We start from the raw sequence: 14,994 nt of genomic DNA, 5'->3' as shown, positions 1-14,994 counted from the left end.
CTGTTCTGTCTCCCTCTGGATCTGAGAGTTGCAGTCCAAAAGTAGCACTGACCTGGATGCTGACATCACTAGCAGTTCTGGTTTTGGTACCATCAGTGAGGTGCTGAAAGCTGAATAAACATCAGCAAGGTGACAGTGTCACCCCAGAGATGGTGACTCAAACCCAGAGTCTGGCCCTGCTGAGAGAAGGTGGGCAGGGGTTAAGGTTCAGCACTGATGTCTGAGTCAGGCGAAAGGCAGGAGTGCAGCTTTAGGAGCTGCCCTAAGGAATAATCCCAAAAGGCAGCACAGGCTTTGGATCAACTTTGGCACTTTCTGGCCTCTGAGGTTCATCAATTTGAAAAGGATTTTCAGCTTCCAACTTCCCCACCCTGACCTGTGCCACACAACCTGGGGTCATGGAACACGTCCTGTTTCTGTCTGTGTGGTGAACAGTGTCAAACAGTGCTGCTCTGGTGATCTGCCAACCAGCCTTTAACAGCCTTCAAAAAATAATGATAAATTATACCCAGGGCCATAACACAATTCCAGGAGAGATCTGCTGCATATTCTGAGTAGGGCCAGTGTAGTCCAAGAGCAGCCAGCCCTGGGATTGCAGGATTTGCCAGTGCAGCCCCAGTCCTGACCAGAGATACCTCCTGAGCTCCCTTTCCTGTTACTATAGAAAAATACCAAACCTGCTGCAGTCTCAGCTCTCCAGGGTGCTCAGACTCCCTCAGTGGCTGGTGGAGGTGCTTAGAGTCTCACTCTTCTGCCATAGAATGTGTATTCTACAGAACAAAATTATAATGAATGTATACTCTGCATAACAGGAATTATAACTGGAAAAATTATCTGTGCAAATGATCTTACACCTCTAAAACAGCATTTTTCATCAATGTGTTCAAAGACCTTTCCAAAGTGTTTAGTAAAAGAGCAATAAATATTTGCTTTTTCAAATAGCCATTTTATCTGGTTCTATCTTATGATAATTTCTTAATTATGAAATGCTTCTAAGATAAGATAGTTCTGTGATTTTCAGGTCTACTCCCAGGCTTGTGTTCATCTTGACTTTTAATCTATTTCTTTATTTCCTTGCCCTACCTCACCACACCACAGTATCTTTCTAAAACTCTCCTTTTTCCCTAAGGCAAGCTGCCCATATCTTAGATAATTCAAGGGATCCCTGCCTTTTCCTGTTATCTCTGTTACTTCTAAGGGTTCACCTGTCTCCTTGTGTAAGATATCAAAATTACCTAGGCTTGGGTTTTACATCTGCTGTCATATCACAGCAAAGGTGAGAAACTGCTTGCTCTGGAGATCAAAGCTCACTCAAGCAAACCTCAGCCTGTGCACATGTTGGAAACATTCCTGGATCTGAATTAAAATGTAACTACACTCTATAAGGTTGTTATTTTTGTTAAATACCTTATTCTCTGTGGCCTGTGAGGTTGGCAGCTGAATTAAATAACTTATTACTGGCAGACAGGTATCCTTGATTCCAGTAGTTTGGGGGTTGTTGTGATGGTGTTTGGGTCTTTTAACACACAATCAGACCTTTCTGGAAACCAGCATTGTAAAGAACTAACCATTATTGTAGAGTAACTCTCTTCCATACCCAATGGAGGTGAGAAAATTTAGGGGTGATTTTCTAAAAAGCCATTCAGTTAGAATTATAATGAAATTATGTTGTGTATCAGTCAGGATTGTTTAGGAAGCTCAGAAGGATGTGGGAAATACCCACAAATATCCACCCTGTGGATGCAGTCCTAAGGGTAACCAGGAAATGTGTTTTATCCTCTCCTGATCCTAGGAGATGTACATGGATTCTCTGCAGAGGAATCATCTCAAAACTTCCTCACAGGGCTTGGGGCTTTTGATTGTTTGCTCCATGTCATAGTAAGAATTTCTTGCCTTGTAAAAAGCCTGTGCTGTACAAACTGAAATGCAAGGCCATCTGGGCCCACATTTTTTGTCTTTTGCCTGTGACACTTTATTTGTGAAATTGGAAAAGCAACTAAAGTGTGAACCCATCAATATGTTCGTGCCCTGCCGTTTTCTGATGTTTTGACAGCTGCCCTTTGAAAAAATAATTCTTTAAATTGCTGTTAATTAGAACTGGTAATCTGATGGTATAATACAATTCCCCCTGTCAAAGCAGAGATATTTTCAGGAATCTATTGCTCTCTAGAGCATTAAGTATTACTTCCAAGTTTTTTTGCTTTTTGAAATGTCTTGTCAGGCATTTCTGAGATTAAAACTACGTCAAATCCCTTTTAGTGTGGAACTTCATGTCTCCAAGACATGCAAGATAAAGGCTGCCATATGTTACCCTGGTATGTTGGGTGATGGAGAAAGCCTAGAAAGTGTGTTCCCTTCCTGGTGCAGCAGCAAAATTGAGCCTGAGAGGAGATGCTAAGGATGGTTTATGTGGCTTCATTTTCTGGCTCTGGAGAGGCAGATCTGCTGCTTAGCAGCATCCCAAACAGTGGCTCTGCAGCTCCCTGAATATGCTGTCCTGGGAAATGTAGAGCTGCTTTTAGAGAGCAAGGAGGTACAGCCATGAATTTATTACTTGCCTGCTGTAATTCAGCAATGTAACACAATTGGGAAGGGATTGAAACTTCTCCTTAGGATAAATTCCTGCCTAGTTCTGAGTCACTGTGCCAGCTTCTGTTGTGCTGTGTAGCACCATAGTCTGGAGTTGCATTGCCATCATAATCTCACTGGTTGGGCTTTGGGTTCTCAAGTCACATGAGAAATTCCGTGTGGGATTTAGCTTTCAGCAAAATGCAGGTTTTAATTCTAAATTGGTTCAGATTAGGGATGACAGATCTTAAATGTCCACAGTTTAAATTTCTTCCTCTCTTTATACAAAAATAGCATTATTTCCTTTCACAGTGGTTATAATACCACGTAGTTGAGGAGCTTTTTAAAGAAAACCACTATCAGAATCAGAGACTGTTGCAGTTAATTCTTGTGTAAGTAGTACCTGACAATGAGATAGGGACAGCAGCTGTCACCGCAGAGCACAAGGAGCCTTTTTGCATCAGTCTCAACCAGAGATGAATATTCTCCCAGTACACAGTGTCTGTTTAAAGTCTTGTCTGGGAGGTGAGGGGCATAGGGAAAACTGGTTTTTAGGAAGAAATGTTTCTTAGACCTTTCCTGTAACTAAAAAAATAAAAATGCAGGAGGAATGTATCAGAAGTTCCTGGTTGTTTATGAAGTTATCAGTGAAAAGTACAACATACCAAGGAAATTGCAATTAAGGTGGCTTCTGACATGTGAATGCAAAATTCTGCAGTAATGAGTTATTGAAAAGTATCCTATGTGTATTTTCTTAATTTATTTCTTTCTTTTTAAATTTTTCTCAGAGTCAATAACACTTACTTGTCTTCATTAACTTCAGCTTTGCTTTTGCTCTTCTGTAGGTTCTCCTTTTCCTGCTTGTTTTTCTTGAAGCTCATTTTTAAAATTCTTGTCCTGGTTTTCTGTAACATAGGATTTCAGAGTTTTCATCCACATTTATAGTTGCAGGCACTTATGTTGGAATGTCTCTCTTTTTTCTGATCTTTCAGGATCTCAGCAGCAAGGACATGAAGAGGGATTTGTACATAGTTGCCCATGTAATCCGAATAGGTACAGTATGATTTAGTGCTTGGAATATATGTAATAAACAGAGCTCTTAGAGTATTTTTAAATGTATGTTTTAATTAGCTGACTTTATAATGATTTATACATTTAGGAAACTCAGTCATAGACTGATTGACATTCAGACCATATGGAGCTAAGTGTTAGAAAGTTACTGATGACTGTTTAGCAGTGATTTTGTTTTTCTGAGTCTGAAACTGAATTTTTGATTAAACACTACATCTGCAGGAAAGGGACAAAGTAAAAAGGCTTTTTGTTCAATGTCTAAAAATTTCAAATGAGATCTTTTTACTGGTGCTATAGCTGGGTTGCAGGGCAGGACATCAGCCTGTCTGACTATCCACATTGAGTAAATCAGAGGCTGTTAGACAAATATATGCCAAGATTTGTTTGCTGCTGTAGGAGTCTGTGGTGCAAGTACATATTTTGCCTGTGTTAAGTATAATTTATTTTAAATATTGGACCTAAAATGTTAGCAGTGTATAGTAGGAGCAGCAGAGACAGTTTCCTCAGCTGTATTACTATGAACAAGTGAGAAGTGCAGTGCCATTTTTGTGTTTCAGGTGACTGAAGAATGGGCAGGCAGTGTTTGCAAGGAAAGGGCTTTTAAGCCTGTTGCCAGCCCAGTCACTGCTCACACCCATTACCAGCCACAGGCACCTTTTCTGAAGTACAGCAGCTCTGAGCAGAGCTTTGTGTGTTGTGCTGGGAATGGCAGAGAGCCTTCAGAGCCACAAATGTGTCAGGGAGGTCAGGGTTGCATTATCTGAGTTCCCATGTCATAAGAGCCTACATGTCAGAATTATTGCTCTGTTATCACTGGAGGTGATAAATGAAGCCTGTGGAAAAATGCTGTATTAACCTTGATGCAAGGGCTGGACAAATTATTATATGTAATGTTACAAGTTCACTTTGATTATCACAGTGATTTTTCTGGCCTTGGCATCTTTTGCTCCATTTAAAAACTGCCCCAGTGATAGGCTGTTAATCACTGAGCAGCTTTGTACCTCAGAATTTTCCTTCCTGTGCTCCAAGAAGGGTCCATCCAACCATGATAAACAACCAATATATAATATTACAAGTATTATATGCAATATATAATACATTCCCTTAAAGCAGATGAATAACATGAGAATTTGTGTCAATAGTGCACTCTAAGGAAGGAGCACAGTGGATCTCTGTGGGTCAGACTGATGAGTACAGCCATATTCTTGGCTCATCCACAGATGATTTGTAGTCAGCCCAGCTGGATGCAAATATGTGTCATGGAGCTGCAAATCAGAGCTGGCCAGACATGATGCTTTTCACTTTGCCCTTGGCTGGTTTTGGCTGAGTGAGGTGTAGCTTCAAATGCACCTCTGGGTTTGAAAAGTTTGAGTGAAAAGCTGTAGTGGGTTGACACCAGGTGCCCTCCAAGCCTCTCTGTCACTCTCCTCATCAGCAGGATGGGGCTGGGGAGTAAGTAAGATGGAAGAAGATTCCTGGGTGAGGATAAAGGCAGTCTGATAAAGCAAAGGCCACGAGCAGAAGCAAAGGAAAGCAAAAGATTCATTCTCTTCTTTCCAGCAGCCATCAATGTGCAGTCACTTCCCAGGAAGCCAGGCTTCAGTCTGGATAAAGCCAAACCTCCCAGTGACCAATGTCCCCACTCCTTTCCCTTGTGCTGCTGAGCAGATGTCACAAGGTTTGGGACATCCCTTGGCCAGTGTGGGTCAGCTGTCCTGGCTGTGTCCCCTCCCAAACCTGCCACCCAGGCTCCTGGAGAGGAGACAGCCCTGGTGCTGTGCCAGTCCTGCCCAGCATCCCTGGGCTGTCACCAGCACAGCCCAGCACGTGGGGCAGGGGCAAAAGCACCTCCAGAGCCAGGCAGGAGTGTCAGCTGCAGCCTGGAGCTGAAAGTGCTGGCTGTAAGGAGCACAGCAGGCAGGATGTGGCTGTGTGTCTGTCCCTGATGTCTGAGTGTCCCTCCTTCCAGGCCGCATGTTGCTCAATGACTCCAAGAAAGGGCCCCCCCACCTGCACTACCGGCGCCCCTACGGCTGCGCCGTGCTCAGCATCATGGACGTGCTCCAGTCCCTCTCGGAAATCAAGGAGGAAAAGGACTTTGTGCTCAAAGTTTACACGTGAGTAACTCCTAGAAGGAAGTTTTTGTTCTTTATTATTCCAGCAGCTCATAAAAAATAATATTATCCATGGATGTTTCAGGTGTGTGCAATGTCTCAGAAGTTATTGAATATTGCCCAAATCTGTGTGACTTGCAAAGCTGCTCTTTTATTAATGTGAATTATTTAAAATCTGCTGAGCTCAAACCCAAAGAAATGTGCTGCATTTCATCTGATGAAGGAAATAATAACTCATGCCTCATCTGCTATTCCCTACCACTCATGGTAACCAACAAAAGCAGTAGAAAACAACTGAAGTCAACAGTGTGTGACCAAAATTCTCAAAACAAATCAACGTTTTTTGAGCAGGAATCTGTCTTCAGTTATTTGTGATTTTGAACTTTGAACTGACATTCTTATTATGAAATGTGGTCTCACAGTTGTAATAAAGAAGCCACAGACAAACTGTCTGGAGACTGCAGGGAATATTTAAATCCCTTGTTAGTGATAAATACTGGCAAGATCTGCTTTGCAGATGGGCTGAGGCACAGCTGACACTGCTTTGTGGTCTGTGGCCACTGTTGAGAGTAATAAGCTAATTTGGTGGGTTATGGAACTTTGTCATTCTTTGGGATGTGCATTCAGCAGCAGAAAATGTGACCTTTGAGGGAAACTAAATGAAAAAATGTCTTACTGTTCATTGAAGATTATTGGGTGTCTCTTCATACATTAGAAATCTCTTAAGTCCAAACAAAAGTCTCTCAGAGTCAGCTCTTTCATTACTCTTTTGCCAAAAGTTATGAAAACTGTAGCAAAAATGTCAAGTTATAGGGAAGAAAATGGTCCTCTTTCTTCTCTCTGTTGGTAGAATCTGGCCAGTCTTGGCCTTTTGTCACATTCAGTTCCAGCTTATCTCAGAGCAGTGGGTTTTGCTGTATAGTTCTGTTGGCTTTGTAGATATGGTGTTAATGTATTGCAACTGCAACACTCTGAATGTTTACAGAAATGGAACATTCTGATTATTAGATTTCTGTCTTGTCGCCCATTTAGCGCTTCTTTAGCTTCTGAAAAATAGAACAGAAAAACCTTGTTTTGGTTTGGAAACACTGGTCTCTGTCAGTGACAAGTGGAGTCACACAGCCCTTTAGAGCAACCCAGTGTCTTGGTACAGTGATGGAATAAAAATCTCAGGAAAAGAGCTTCCCTTTTCTTGCTGCTCATCTGCAGAGTTCTGTTAATGTGGATTCCCTTCACAGCACCCAGAGCACCACCAGTTTCTGCCCAAATTCCTCAGCAGATTTGCACCAGCTGTTCCTCACATGGGCAGGGAGAGCCCCTGGCTGAATTCAGCTCTGTAATCAGATGTTTGTAATTCTTTATCACTATTATCACTCTCCTGGGCTGCTGTAAGCCTTGTGCATCATTCTTTTATGTTGCTTCTGTTTGCAGTGTTCTGTGTAAACCTCCAGCAGAAATATTCAGGGGGGAGCGTGGATATATCTGAGGGGCATCAGCTCGTTCCCTTTGCAGCTTTGATAGCTGTTGGTCTTTCATGACACAGTTGTCACAGATTTGTCTCTTGCATCTTCTCTTTGCACATTCCTTTAGCTAACCTGCCTTTTCCTGTTCATTGGCTGCAATTGAACTGACAGGGTTTTGTCCTTTGGAAATTTAAAGTTGAATATGAGTGCTTTAACAGCACTGAACTGATTTTCTTACCTGCTGCTCTTATTTTGATTACTGTTAAGATGCCTCAGGCCAACTCCTAAACACCATAAAGATGAAGTAAGGAGAGAGGAGTATTTGTACTTTTCAAGGAGCAGTAAAAAGCATTCCTTTTATACACTATGTGCTTAAAGCTTACAGCTGCCCCAAATGAGGCAGCTAGAAAAGCCTTTTCACAGGGAGAAGCTGGAAAAAATTTGAAAGACTGAAAACTTAACAAAGGCTGAAACAAATACATGGTCTGTAAATGGAGACTTCTGCTGAATCCACAAGAGAATGCTTATGGGAGGGGAAAAAAGAAATCAATTTACTTTACCAATCTTTCTCAGCTTGCCTTATTATTGTTAAAGATTTATGTCTGAAAAAATTTTTTTCTCACAATTGAGATTTTTCTCTTTGTTAATCCCACAGTCATGTTAAAATCTCCCTAAGAGGATAGAGTACCACAGCTGTAGCTATAAGCTCATTATGCAAAAGCATACTTTTATTATTCTTTTTAATATATATGTAAAATAATTTAAAAGTGAGATGAAAGTTAAATTCTCAGTCCATTTTTTCTGAAGTAACTTAATATTTTGTATTAATTTTGATCTTTATTAAAATTTTTTGCTCACTGAACATTAGTCTTTGTGTTCATCTTACAATTCCCCTGAAAACTTCATGCATTTCTCTTCCATATTCACATTTTCTGGGGTTTTTTTTTTCTGTCCTATTTTCTTTGAATCTTTTTTTCCTCTTCCTCCAGCCCCAGATCTTGAAATTCTTCTCTGTTAATGCCTGAATGCCTTTCCCTTTTGCTGTTCTATTGTTGCTGTTTGCCCAGCTGGACGAGAGCTCCCATCCCATTGCTGTGCCCAGCTGCTGTGGGATGGAGAACATTCCAAATGTGCATTTGCTGCACAGCCAGCCAGCCTCAAAGGTGAAGGATGGCTCAGGAGTCAATTCTTATTTAAAGGAGAAATAGATTCTTTTGTCCACTTGGTATTTGGACAAGTAAAATGTGAGCACAGTAAGACACATTCCAAGTGTTTCCAGGCCAGCCTGTCAAAGCTGGGAGAAGATCTTCCTTCCTGGCATTCAGGAAATACAGAGTGCAGCTTCCACTGGCACTTGGTACAAAACTGGCTTTAAACTGCCTTTAAGTTGATTTTTGGGATGACTTGGTTGCAGGTTAATTTGCAGGCACAAGTTACTGGAGGCTGAAACCTCTTTTAACTTGCACTGCATAGCACTAAAAAATCACTGCAAGTTAGACATTTGTCTGTAACTGTGAGGATGGAGGATGGTTTAGAGTGTGTACTGTAGATTCTCTACTTTTAGGAGAATCTTATTTAGAGTAGGATAAATGGCTTCTAATGTGTTGACAATGTGAAGATAATTTTTATTTTTTTCGATGAGCTGAATTATCACACAACACTACAATTATTGGCAAGGTGTCCTGTCCATTAATGCCTTAGCTCTGTTGTGTTTTGGTTTTGAGGGATTGTTTTGGGGCTGCAAATAGAGTCAATTTACCATCCTTGGAAGTTCTGCTAGGTCACTTCATGCTGATCTGCCGTTTGTGACTGTGTGGGATCTGGTGTCTCCTCCCAGAAGAGACACAGTACTTACAGGAGGTGGGCAGTTGAGCAAGTGAAATATTCTCTGTTTCATTTGTTCCAAGTTGTCTCTGTTCCTTTTGCAGTTCTAAGAACATTTGGGGGTGTCAGTAATTGTGCCATCACAGGCTTTGGGGGTTACCTAATTATTCTTGGCAGCACATGGTTTTGCAAGACTGAAGCTGTAGGAAATTACCAGTTCCTACTTGTAGATAGCCTGAATTCCTCCTGCCGTGCTGTTCTTCAGTTACATAATGCAGCAAGCAAAAACATCCCCACTGTCTTCACAGGGCTGCTGTGTGTCCTACCCTGGCTGTGCTGACATGTACTCTTGGGGGGAAGCAAAAAAATGGTAATATCCTTGGAGAAGTTTTACAAAGTGGTTTTTTTCTTGAAACCCGTAGGAGCTGAAAGCTTGGAGTATTAGCTTTACTTTTTTTTTTTTAACCTTTAAGAGTCAATAGGACAGAAGTGTAATTAAATGGTTTAATCCAATTGCTTTTCAGGAGAAATGAGATTCACTATTGCTGCTGAGTTAAAAATTGCTGACTTGGTGGGTTATTGAATCTTGCTGTGGTAATTTAAATAAAGCACAGATGTATTTAAAATGCAGTTAGACTTAAGCATCATACTGCTTTGCCTTTCTTTTTAAACCAGTAGCACTCTTTGGGGTAAAGGTGCCATTTTTTTCCCCCGGGAGAAGATGATATGGTTCATCTTCCATTCTAAAACTTGATAAAGGTGGCCACTTCTTTGCCTTTATCTCCCCAGTGTGAGGTCTCTCCCATCCTGTGCAACAGTAGCCTATGGTCTCAGAGTGTGGGGATGGTTTCCTTGGTTCCTGTCTCAGTGGCACTTCAATTTCTGCATGTTGTGCTTTGCATCCTGAACAGAAGTGCAGCACTCATTTCTACATGACAATTCAGATAGAATGTCCAGAGCTTTCTTCATGCTCTCATAATCTGAAGAGTGGAACAATGGCTTTTATGACAGAAGAGTCACCACCAGCTCCAAAGTGTCCATTGAAGGCCCATAACTATTAGAGAATATTTTGTTTCCTTCCACTTTTAAAAATAAGAGTTATGTGGAATTTCTCTCATGCATCTGACCCCTACAAGCTTTCATATTATCCCTACAGCAGAGTTGACTGTTGTGTTCTAAGATGGTTCAGAAATCATTGAACTTGAATTAGTGTTCTTTTATTCTAGGTGTACCAATGAGAACGAATGGTGCCAGATCCACGAAAACATCATCCGCAAGTCCAGCACCAAGTACACAGCCCCCAGCTCCAACTATGGTAAATACCTCTGGGGCTTGTCAGAGCCACAGCTGAACATCTCTAGAAAACAGCTGGTTATTTGTAGCAGAGAAATGCACTGAGATGTGAGGTTTTCCTTTGGTAGCTAATGACAGATAAATAGGGAAAGTAAAGCCTGTCTTATCTGTTTACCTCATGTAATGATGTATGCAGCTCCTAATTCAGAGATATCACTGCTCTCCCATTCCCAATGAAGCAGCTGATAGGGTACAGTTCAGCTTCATTACAGCCAGTTCTGCATTCATTACCAAGTGCCTGAATCATGCTGATGTCCAAGTACTGAATTTGTCTTAATTTTGCTTGTTTGCATATTGAGACACTAGTGGCAAATGCAGTGCACAGTCCCATACAAGAGATTAAGCACAACAATAAGCAAATAAAACATTTTGCAGGTATGGAATTTTACTGTGTGTAAAGCTGGTTTCATTCCCTGCTGCTCCTCCTGCTACAGTTAAAGTTATCCACTAGTCATTATTAAAAGATCTTCCTAAATTCTTTGTAACTTTGAAAACTTGAGTAACATGTCTGAACTTCCAAATTTTATTCTGGAATTCTTAAAATTTATTTTCATTGGTTTGTTTTTTAATAGCAATCAAGGATATAAAATGAACAAGTTTTTCTGTAAGTGGCAAAAATAGTCAAGGCTGATTTCTAATGAACATGTCTCTTGTGTGCTGTGAAACCTTCTGTACACACAGACACCCTCATACATGGTATTCAAAGGGCTTGGATGTTTTCCATGCTTTCAGAGCCTGTGTTTTCCCTGCAGTGCTCTCCTGCCTACCCAGCTGGGCAGTTGCAAGTCCATGTTTTGGCAGCTTTTGAGTACATACATGCTGACAGTCCAGCTGGCTGGTTGGCCTTTCTTTTCCTTCATTTTAAGGCTTTATCCTCATTTTTTTCATCCCAGCTCCTAGAATTCATGAAATGTATACAATCTTCATGTAATCTGGGTATCTACTTATTTGCCAAATTTGACTGAAGCCAAACAACAGGCTTGAAAATTGTTTCAGGGGGAGAAGGCAGGAAGCGGGTGGGAGGTACATGATACTCCTGGTTTTGTTTCCCTGGTAACTTCTCTGAGAAAATGGTGACTAAATATTGGTCACAAAGCCCAGATATTGAGCCTAGGAAAGAGCCTGACTTTGGCTCATGCAAAAATGTGCATCCAAGGCAGGGTTTGGTTTGGTGTGTGTTCTGGGCAGTGAACAGAGAGGACAGAAAGAACTCTTGACCAAGTGACACTGAAGGAGATAAGGAATGTGGAAAATTGCTCTGTGCAGGTAATTCTCATGGATATGAGGAGCTGGTAGTGTGTGCTCAGCAGGTGAGACTGGGCTTCAATGGCTGAGCTCAATCCTGGTATTCTTTCATATGGTAGTGCTGAACTTCATCATTTTACCAGTACACTCTCCTGTGTTGTAAATTAAAACCACGTAGAGAAAACATCTGGACTGAGATGAAGTGTGTAATTATTCCTAGCTCAGATGATCCACTGAATCACAGTACTGGTTGCTGAAGTCAGTTTGGCCAGTTGGCACTCCTGAAACATGTTGAGGAGCTGTTGGGAATTTCATTAAAATCATCAGCCCTCTATGAAACAGTTAAAGAAATTAGTGGAAAATATATACTTTGAAATTTACATTTTTTCATGGTATAAAGCAAAATTAAAGGTGCTTTAGAGATGTTCCAGAGCTTTGTGTGGTTGTTGCTCCCTCAGACAGAGGTGTTGTAACCTGCTGCATGTGAGGAAAAGAAATAATGGTACTTTCTGTACCTGAGACATGTCTGCAAAATTAAGTATTCTGACTGTTAGGAGTTGTATTTTAATATAATTCTGTGTGCTTAACTGATACCTTATAACAGTTTTGTTTCCTCCATTTCAATTTTCAAGTGCTCCAAGGGAGAAAAGAACTGTTTATATTTTGCATTAAATTAACTGTGGAGCAAAACATTTGTTTACCTGCATGCTTTGTACACACAGAATCTAGTTCTTAGGTCAGAAACAATGAACCTCTTTGGTTTTTTTTCCCAGGACTTATAATATCTCTTCAGCTTCTTCGTGGTGACATGGAGCAGATCCGAAGGGAAAACCCCATGATCTTTAACAGAGGTGTTTCTGTCACCAGGAAGCTGGGATTTCCTGATGTTATAATGCCAGGTAAGCAGAGCAGCTCCAAGCTGAAATATTGTCATTCTTTTCTCCTACTCTCCCAATCGAGTGCAACAGGGATGGACACTTTACTTGAGTGGGGTTTGTAACAGAGCTGTCCTATTTATCAGTAAATGCCAGATTTGGAGGGGCAAATGCTAAAACATTGTCAGGAACAGACATTACAGTGAGAGGTGTTAAAACCACAGGGATAGGAGGGGATCTGGAAGGATTGCTCTGATACTCCCCACAACCCCTGCCAGTTAATATCCCTTTTTTACACTCAGCATAGAGATGTTTCTTTTTAAATGCATGAAATTTCTTCTTCCCAACAATCCAAATCCTTGAAAAAAATGAGTTTCCACTTTGCAACCTTGATGTTTTTGAGTTTGTGTGATCCTTTTGCAATGAGAAGCAGAGAAGGTGCAGGTCAGATTTTCCCTCTGGCCTCACAGAGCAGCTGGTCCATGCACTGTCTTGGCTGCAGCCCTGCTGTGCTTACTCTGCTCCTCACCTCTGGAGCAGCAGCTGGAGATGCTTCTTGGCTTGGCAGCCCCAGCACTGGCAAGAGTTCATTTGAGAAGAGCCCAGAATGTGGGCAGTCATGCAGCCACATAAAACCTGGTGTTACAGTGGCTTTGCTTTTGCAGTGTGCTAAGAAATGGGTTTGCTAATTAGTAGCATTTGAACTATTACTTCATTGCTGTGATGAGCAAGCCCAAGGATGACTTTACAGGCATGGGAGATTTGATGAAAGCATAATGGGAAAAGCATTAGATTTTATTACTCAAAAGGGTGCAGTGAGACATCAGTACCAGAAGTTAGTTGTAGCCTCATTATGGGAGCTCTTCAGAAACCACAATAAAATATGGAGTAGGTGGGAAGCCTTTCTAGAAACTAAAGAGTCAAAGGATTCAGAACAACATGTGTATATTTACTAATGAGCTTGAAAATAGTGGTAACAGAGCAGCAGAGGATGTGGGCTATAAAGCCAGTTATAAGTTTTGGTTCTTAATGACCTCATAGCAGTTTCAGGCATAGCCTAAAGCAATCAAATAGGGAAAAGATGAATTATTGCAAGGTGATCTGCTGTAATTGAGATCACAGTTGGATGTGTCACATTTACACACGTGTGCAAGGGAGTTGATTCTCCTGCAAGAACTGCTTGATCCTCCATTTCTGTGGCTAAAACTGTACCTCAGGTGGCTCAGGCCACTGAAACTGAAGGAACAGTTTTGTGTCCTCAGTGTTCCCTGAGTAACTTTTTTTTGTTTTCTGGGCCCTGGCCCCTCTGCATGTGCACAATGTGTCCCCTGTATTTCTGCTTTGGGCCATGGCTAGAGCAAACAGGTCAGCAGTGCTCATACAAAAAATGTTCCTGCCCTAAGATTTTAAAATTCTCTGTTCACTGCAGCTAATCCAAATTTCCAGATTCTCTTTGTGAGAACCACAGTTCTTTCTGGGGAAGACACTGGGGTTTTAAGATAGTAACCTTTTTGGAATTGGACTCATACATTTATACACACACACACACACATATATATATATATGCTCAAAATGCTGATAGATAGAAGCAAATCTGTGAAAGCATCACCATTCTGCCATTAAATGCTTCCTGCCTCTCTACAGGGTCTGGGCACAGAACTTCTCCTTGATTCCAGGTGTGCCACAAGAGGTTTTCATATATAGAGTTTAGATGCAAAGCTTTAGGCATTGTGGGAATAATGCTTCTATTTGTGAGGAAAGGCAGCTTGTACATGTCTGTAAACACCAAGGAAGAAAAGCAAAGCAGTTGAGGAAGTGTGAATCAACTTTCGCTGTAGTTATAAATAAGGACATTGCCAGAGTAGAGAGGAGCTGTGAAGAGAGGAATAGTCATGAATGGAGCTCCAAACAAAGGCTCTCACTATATTGGGCATTCCCCAGAATAATGAAATCTCTGGAAAATGAGGAGATTGAAATGTAATGGAACTCCACTGATGCAGCAAACAGTGTTCAGTCTAATTACTAATCAGGGTTTTTTTGGAACTCAAAGAATGTTTGATGTGTTCAAGTGACAGCAGATATTTACCTGTTGTTTGCTTTTAACACAACAGATCCAGTTGGGGCTGGAGTTTGCCTGACATCCAGGGTAGAACATTGGGGTTGTGATACCCTTCAGGTGGATTAGCACAGCTGCACGAGCAAGGAATGTCTGTCAATAGACTTTGTGCTTCTGTTTCTACAGCCAGGCTCAAACATTCTTCCTTAGCTTTATGAGTATTGTCTAAAGTTGGAAAATAATTCTTTGGGGACAGACATGACCAAAACAAGAGAAACAAAAACCCCTAACCAAAGACAGAAGCCTGTCATGCACATAAGCAATTCTCAGCCATGTCTGCTGCTTTAATAGTCTTTGTCAAACTAGCTCTTCCTTGCTTTGCTTCAGAACTGTTCGTCGTTCAACACAGGGTTTCCTCTTCCAGA

The 14,994-nt window shown here is 41.2% G+C and overlaps 1 protein-coding gene across 1 annotated transcript in view; it reads left to right on the top strand.

The window, feature by feature from the left end:
• DOCK3 (dedicator of cytokinesis 3) overlaps nt 1-14,994 on the top strand; it is a 185,266-nt gene that overhangs the window by 94,064 nt on the left and 76,208 nt on the right. Inside the window, exons 11-14 of the mRNA XM_058812859.1 lie at nt 3,561-3,621; nt 5,609-5,756; nt 10,267-10,355; nt 12,412-12,537. Of these exons, the coding sequence (XP_058668842.1) occupies nt 3,561-3,621; nt 5,609-5,756; nt 10,267-10,355; nt 12,412-12,537 (424 nt within the window). The remainder of the gene's footprint in view (nt 1-3,560; nt 3,622-5,608; nt 5,757-10,266; nt 10,356-12,411; nt 12,538-14,994) is intronic.

This window comes from Ammospiza caudacuta, chromosome 12 (genome assembly GCF_027887145.1).
Source record: "Ammospiza caudacuta isolate bAmmCau1 chromosome 12, bAmmCau1.pri, whole genome shotgun sequence".
Classification (NCBI taxonomy): Eukaryota; Metazoa; Chordata; class Aves; order Passeriformes; family Passerellidae; genus Ammospiza; species Ammospiza caudacuta.
Note: the sequence above shows the minus strand (reverse complement) of the source record. Positions and strands in the feature narration are given on the sequence as shown.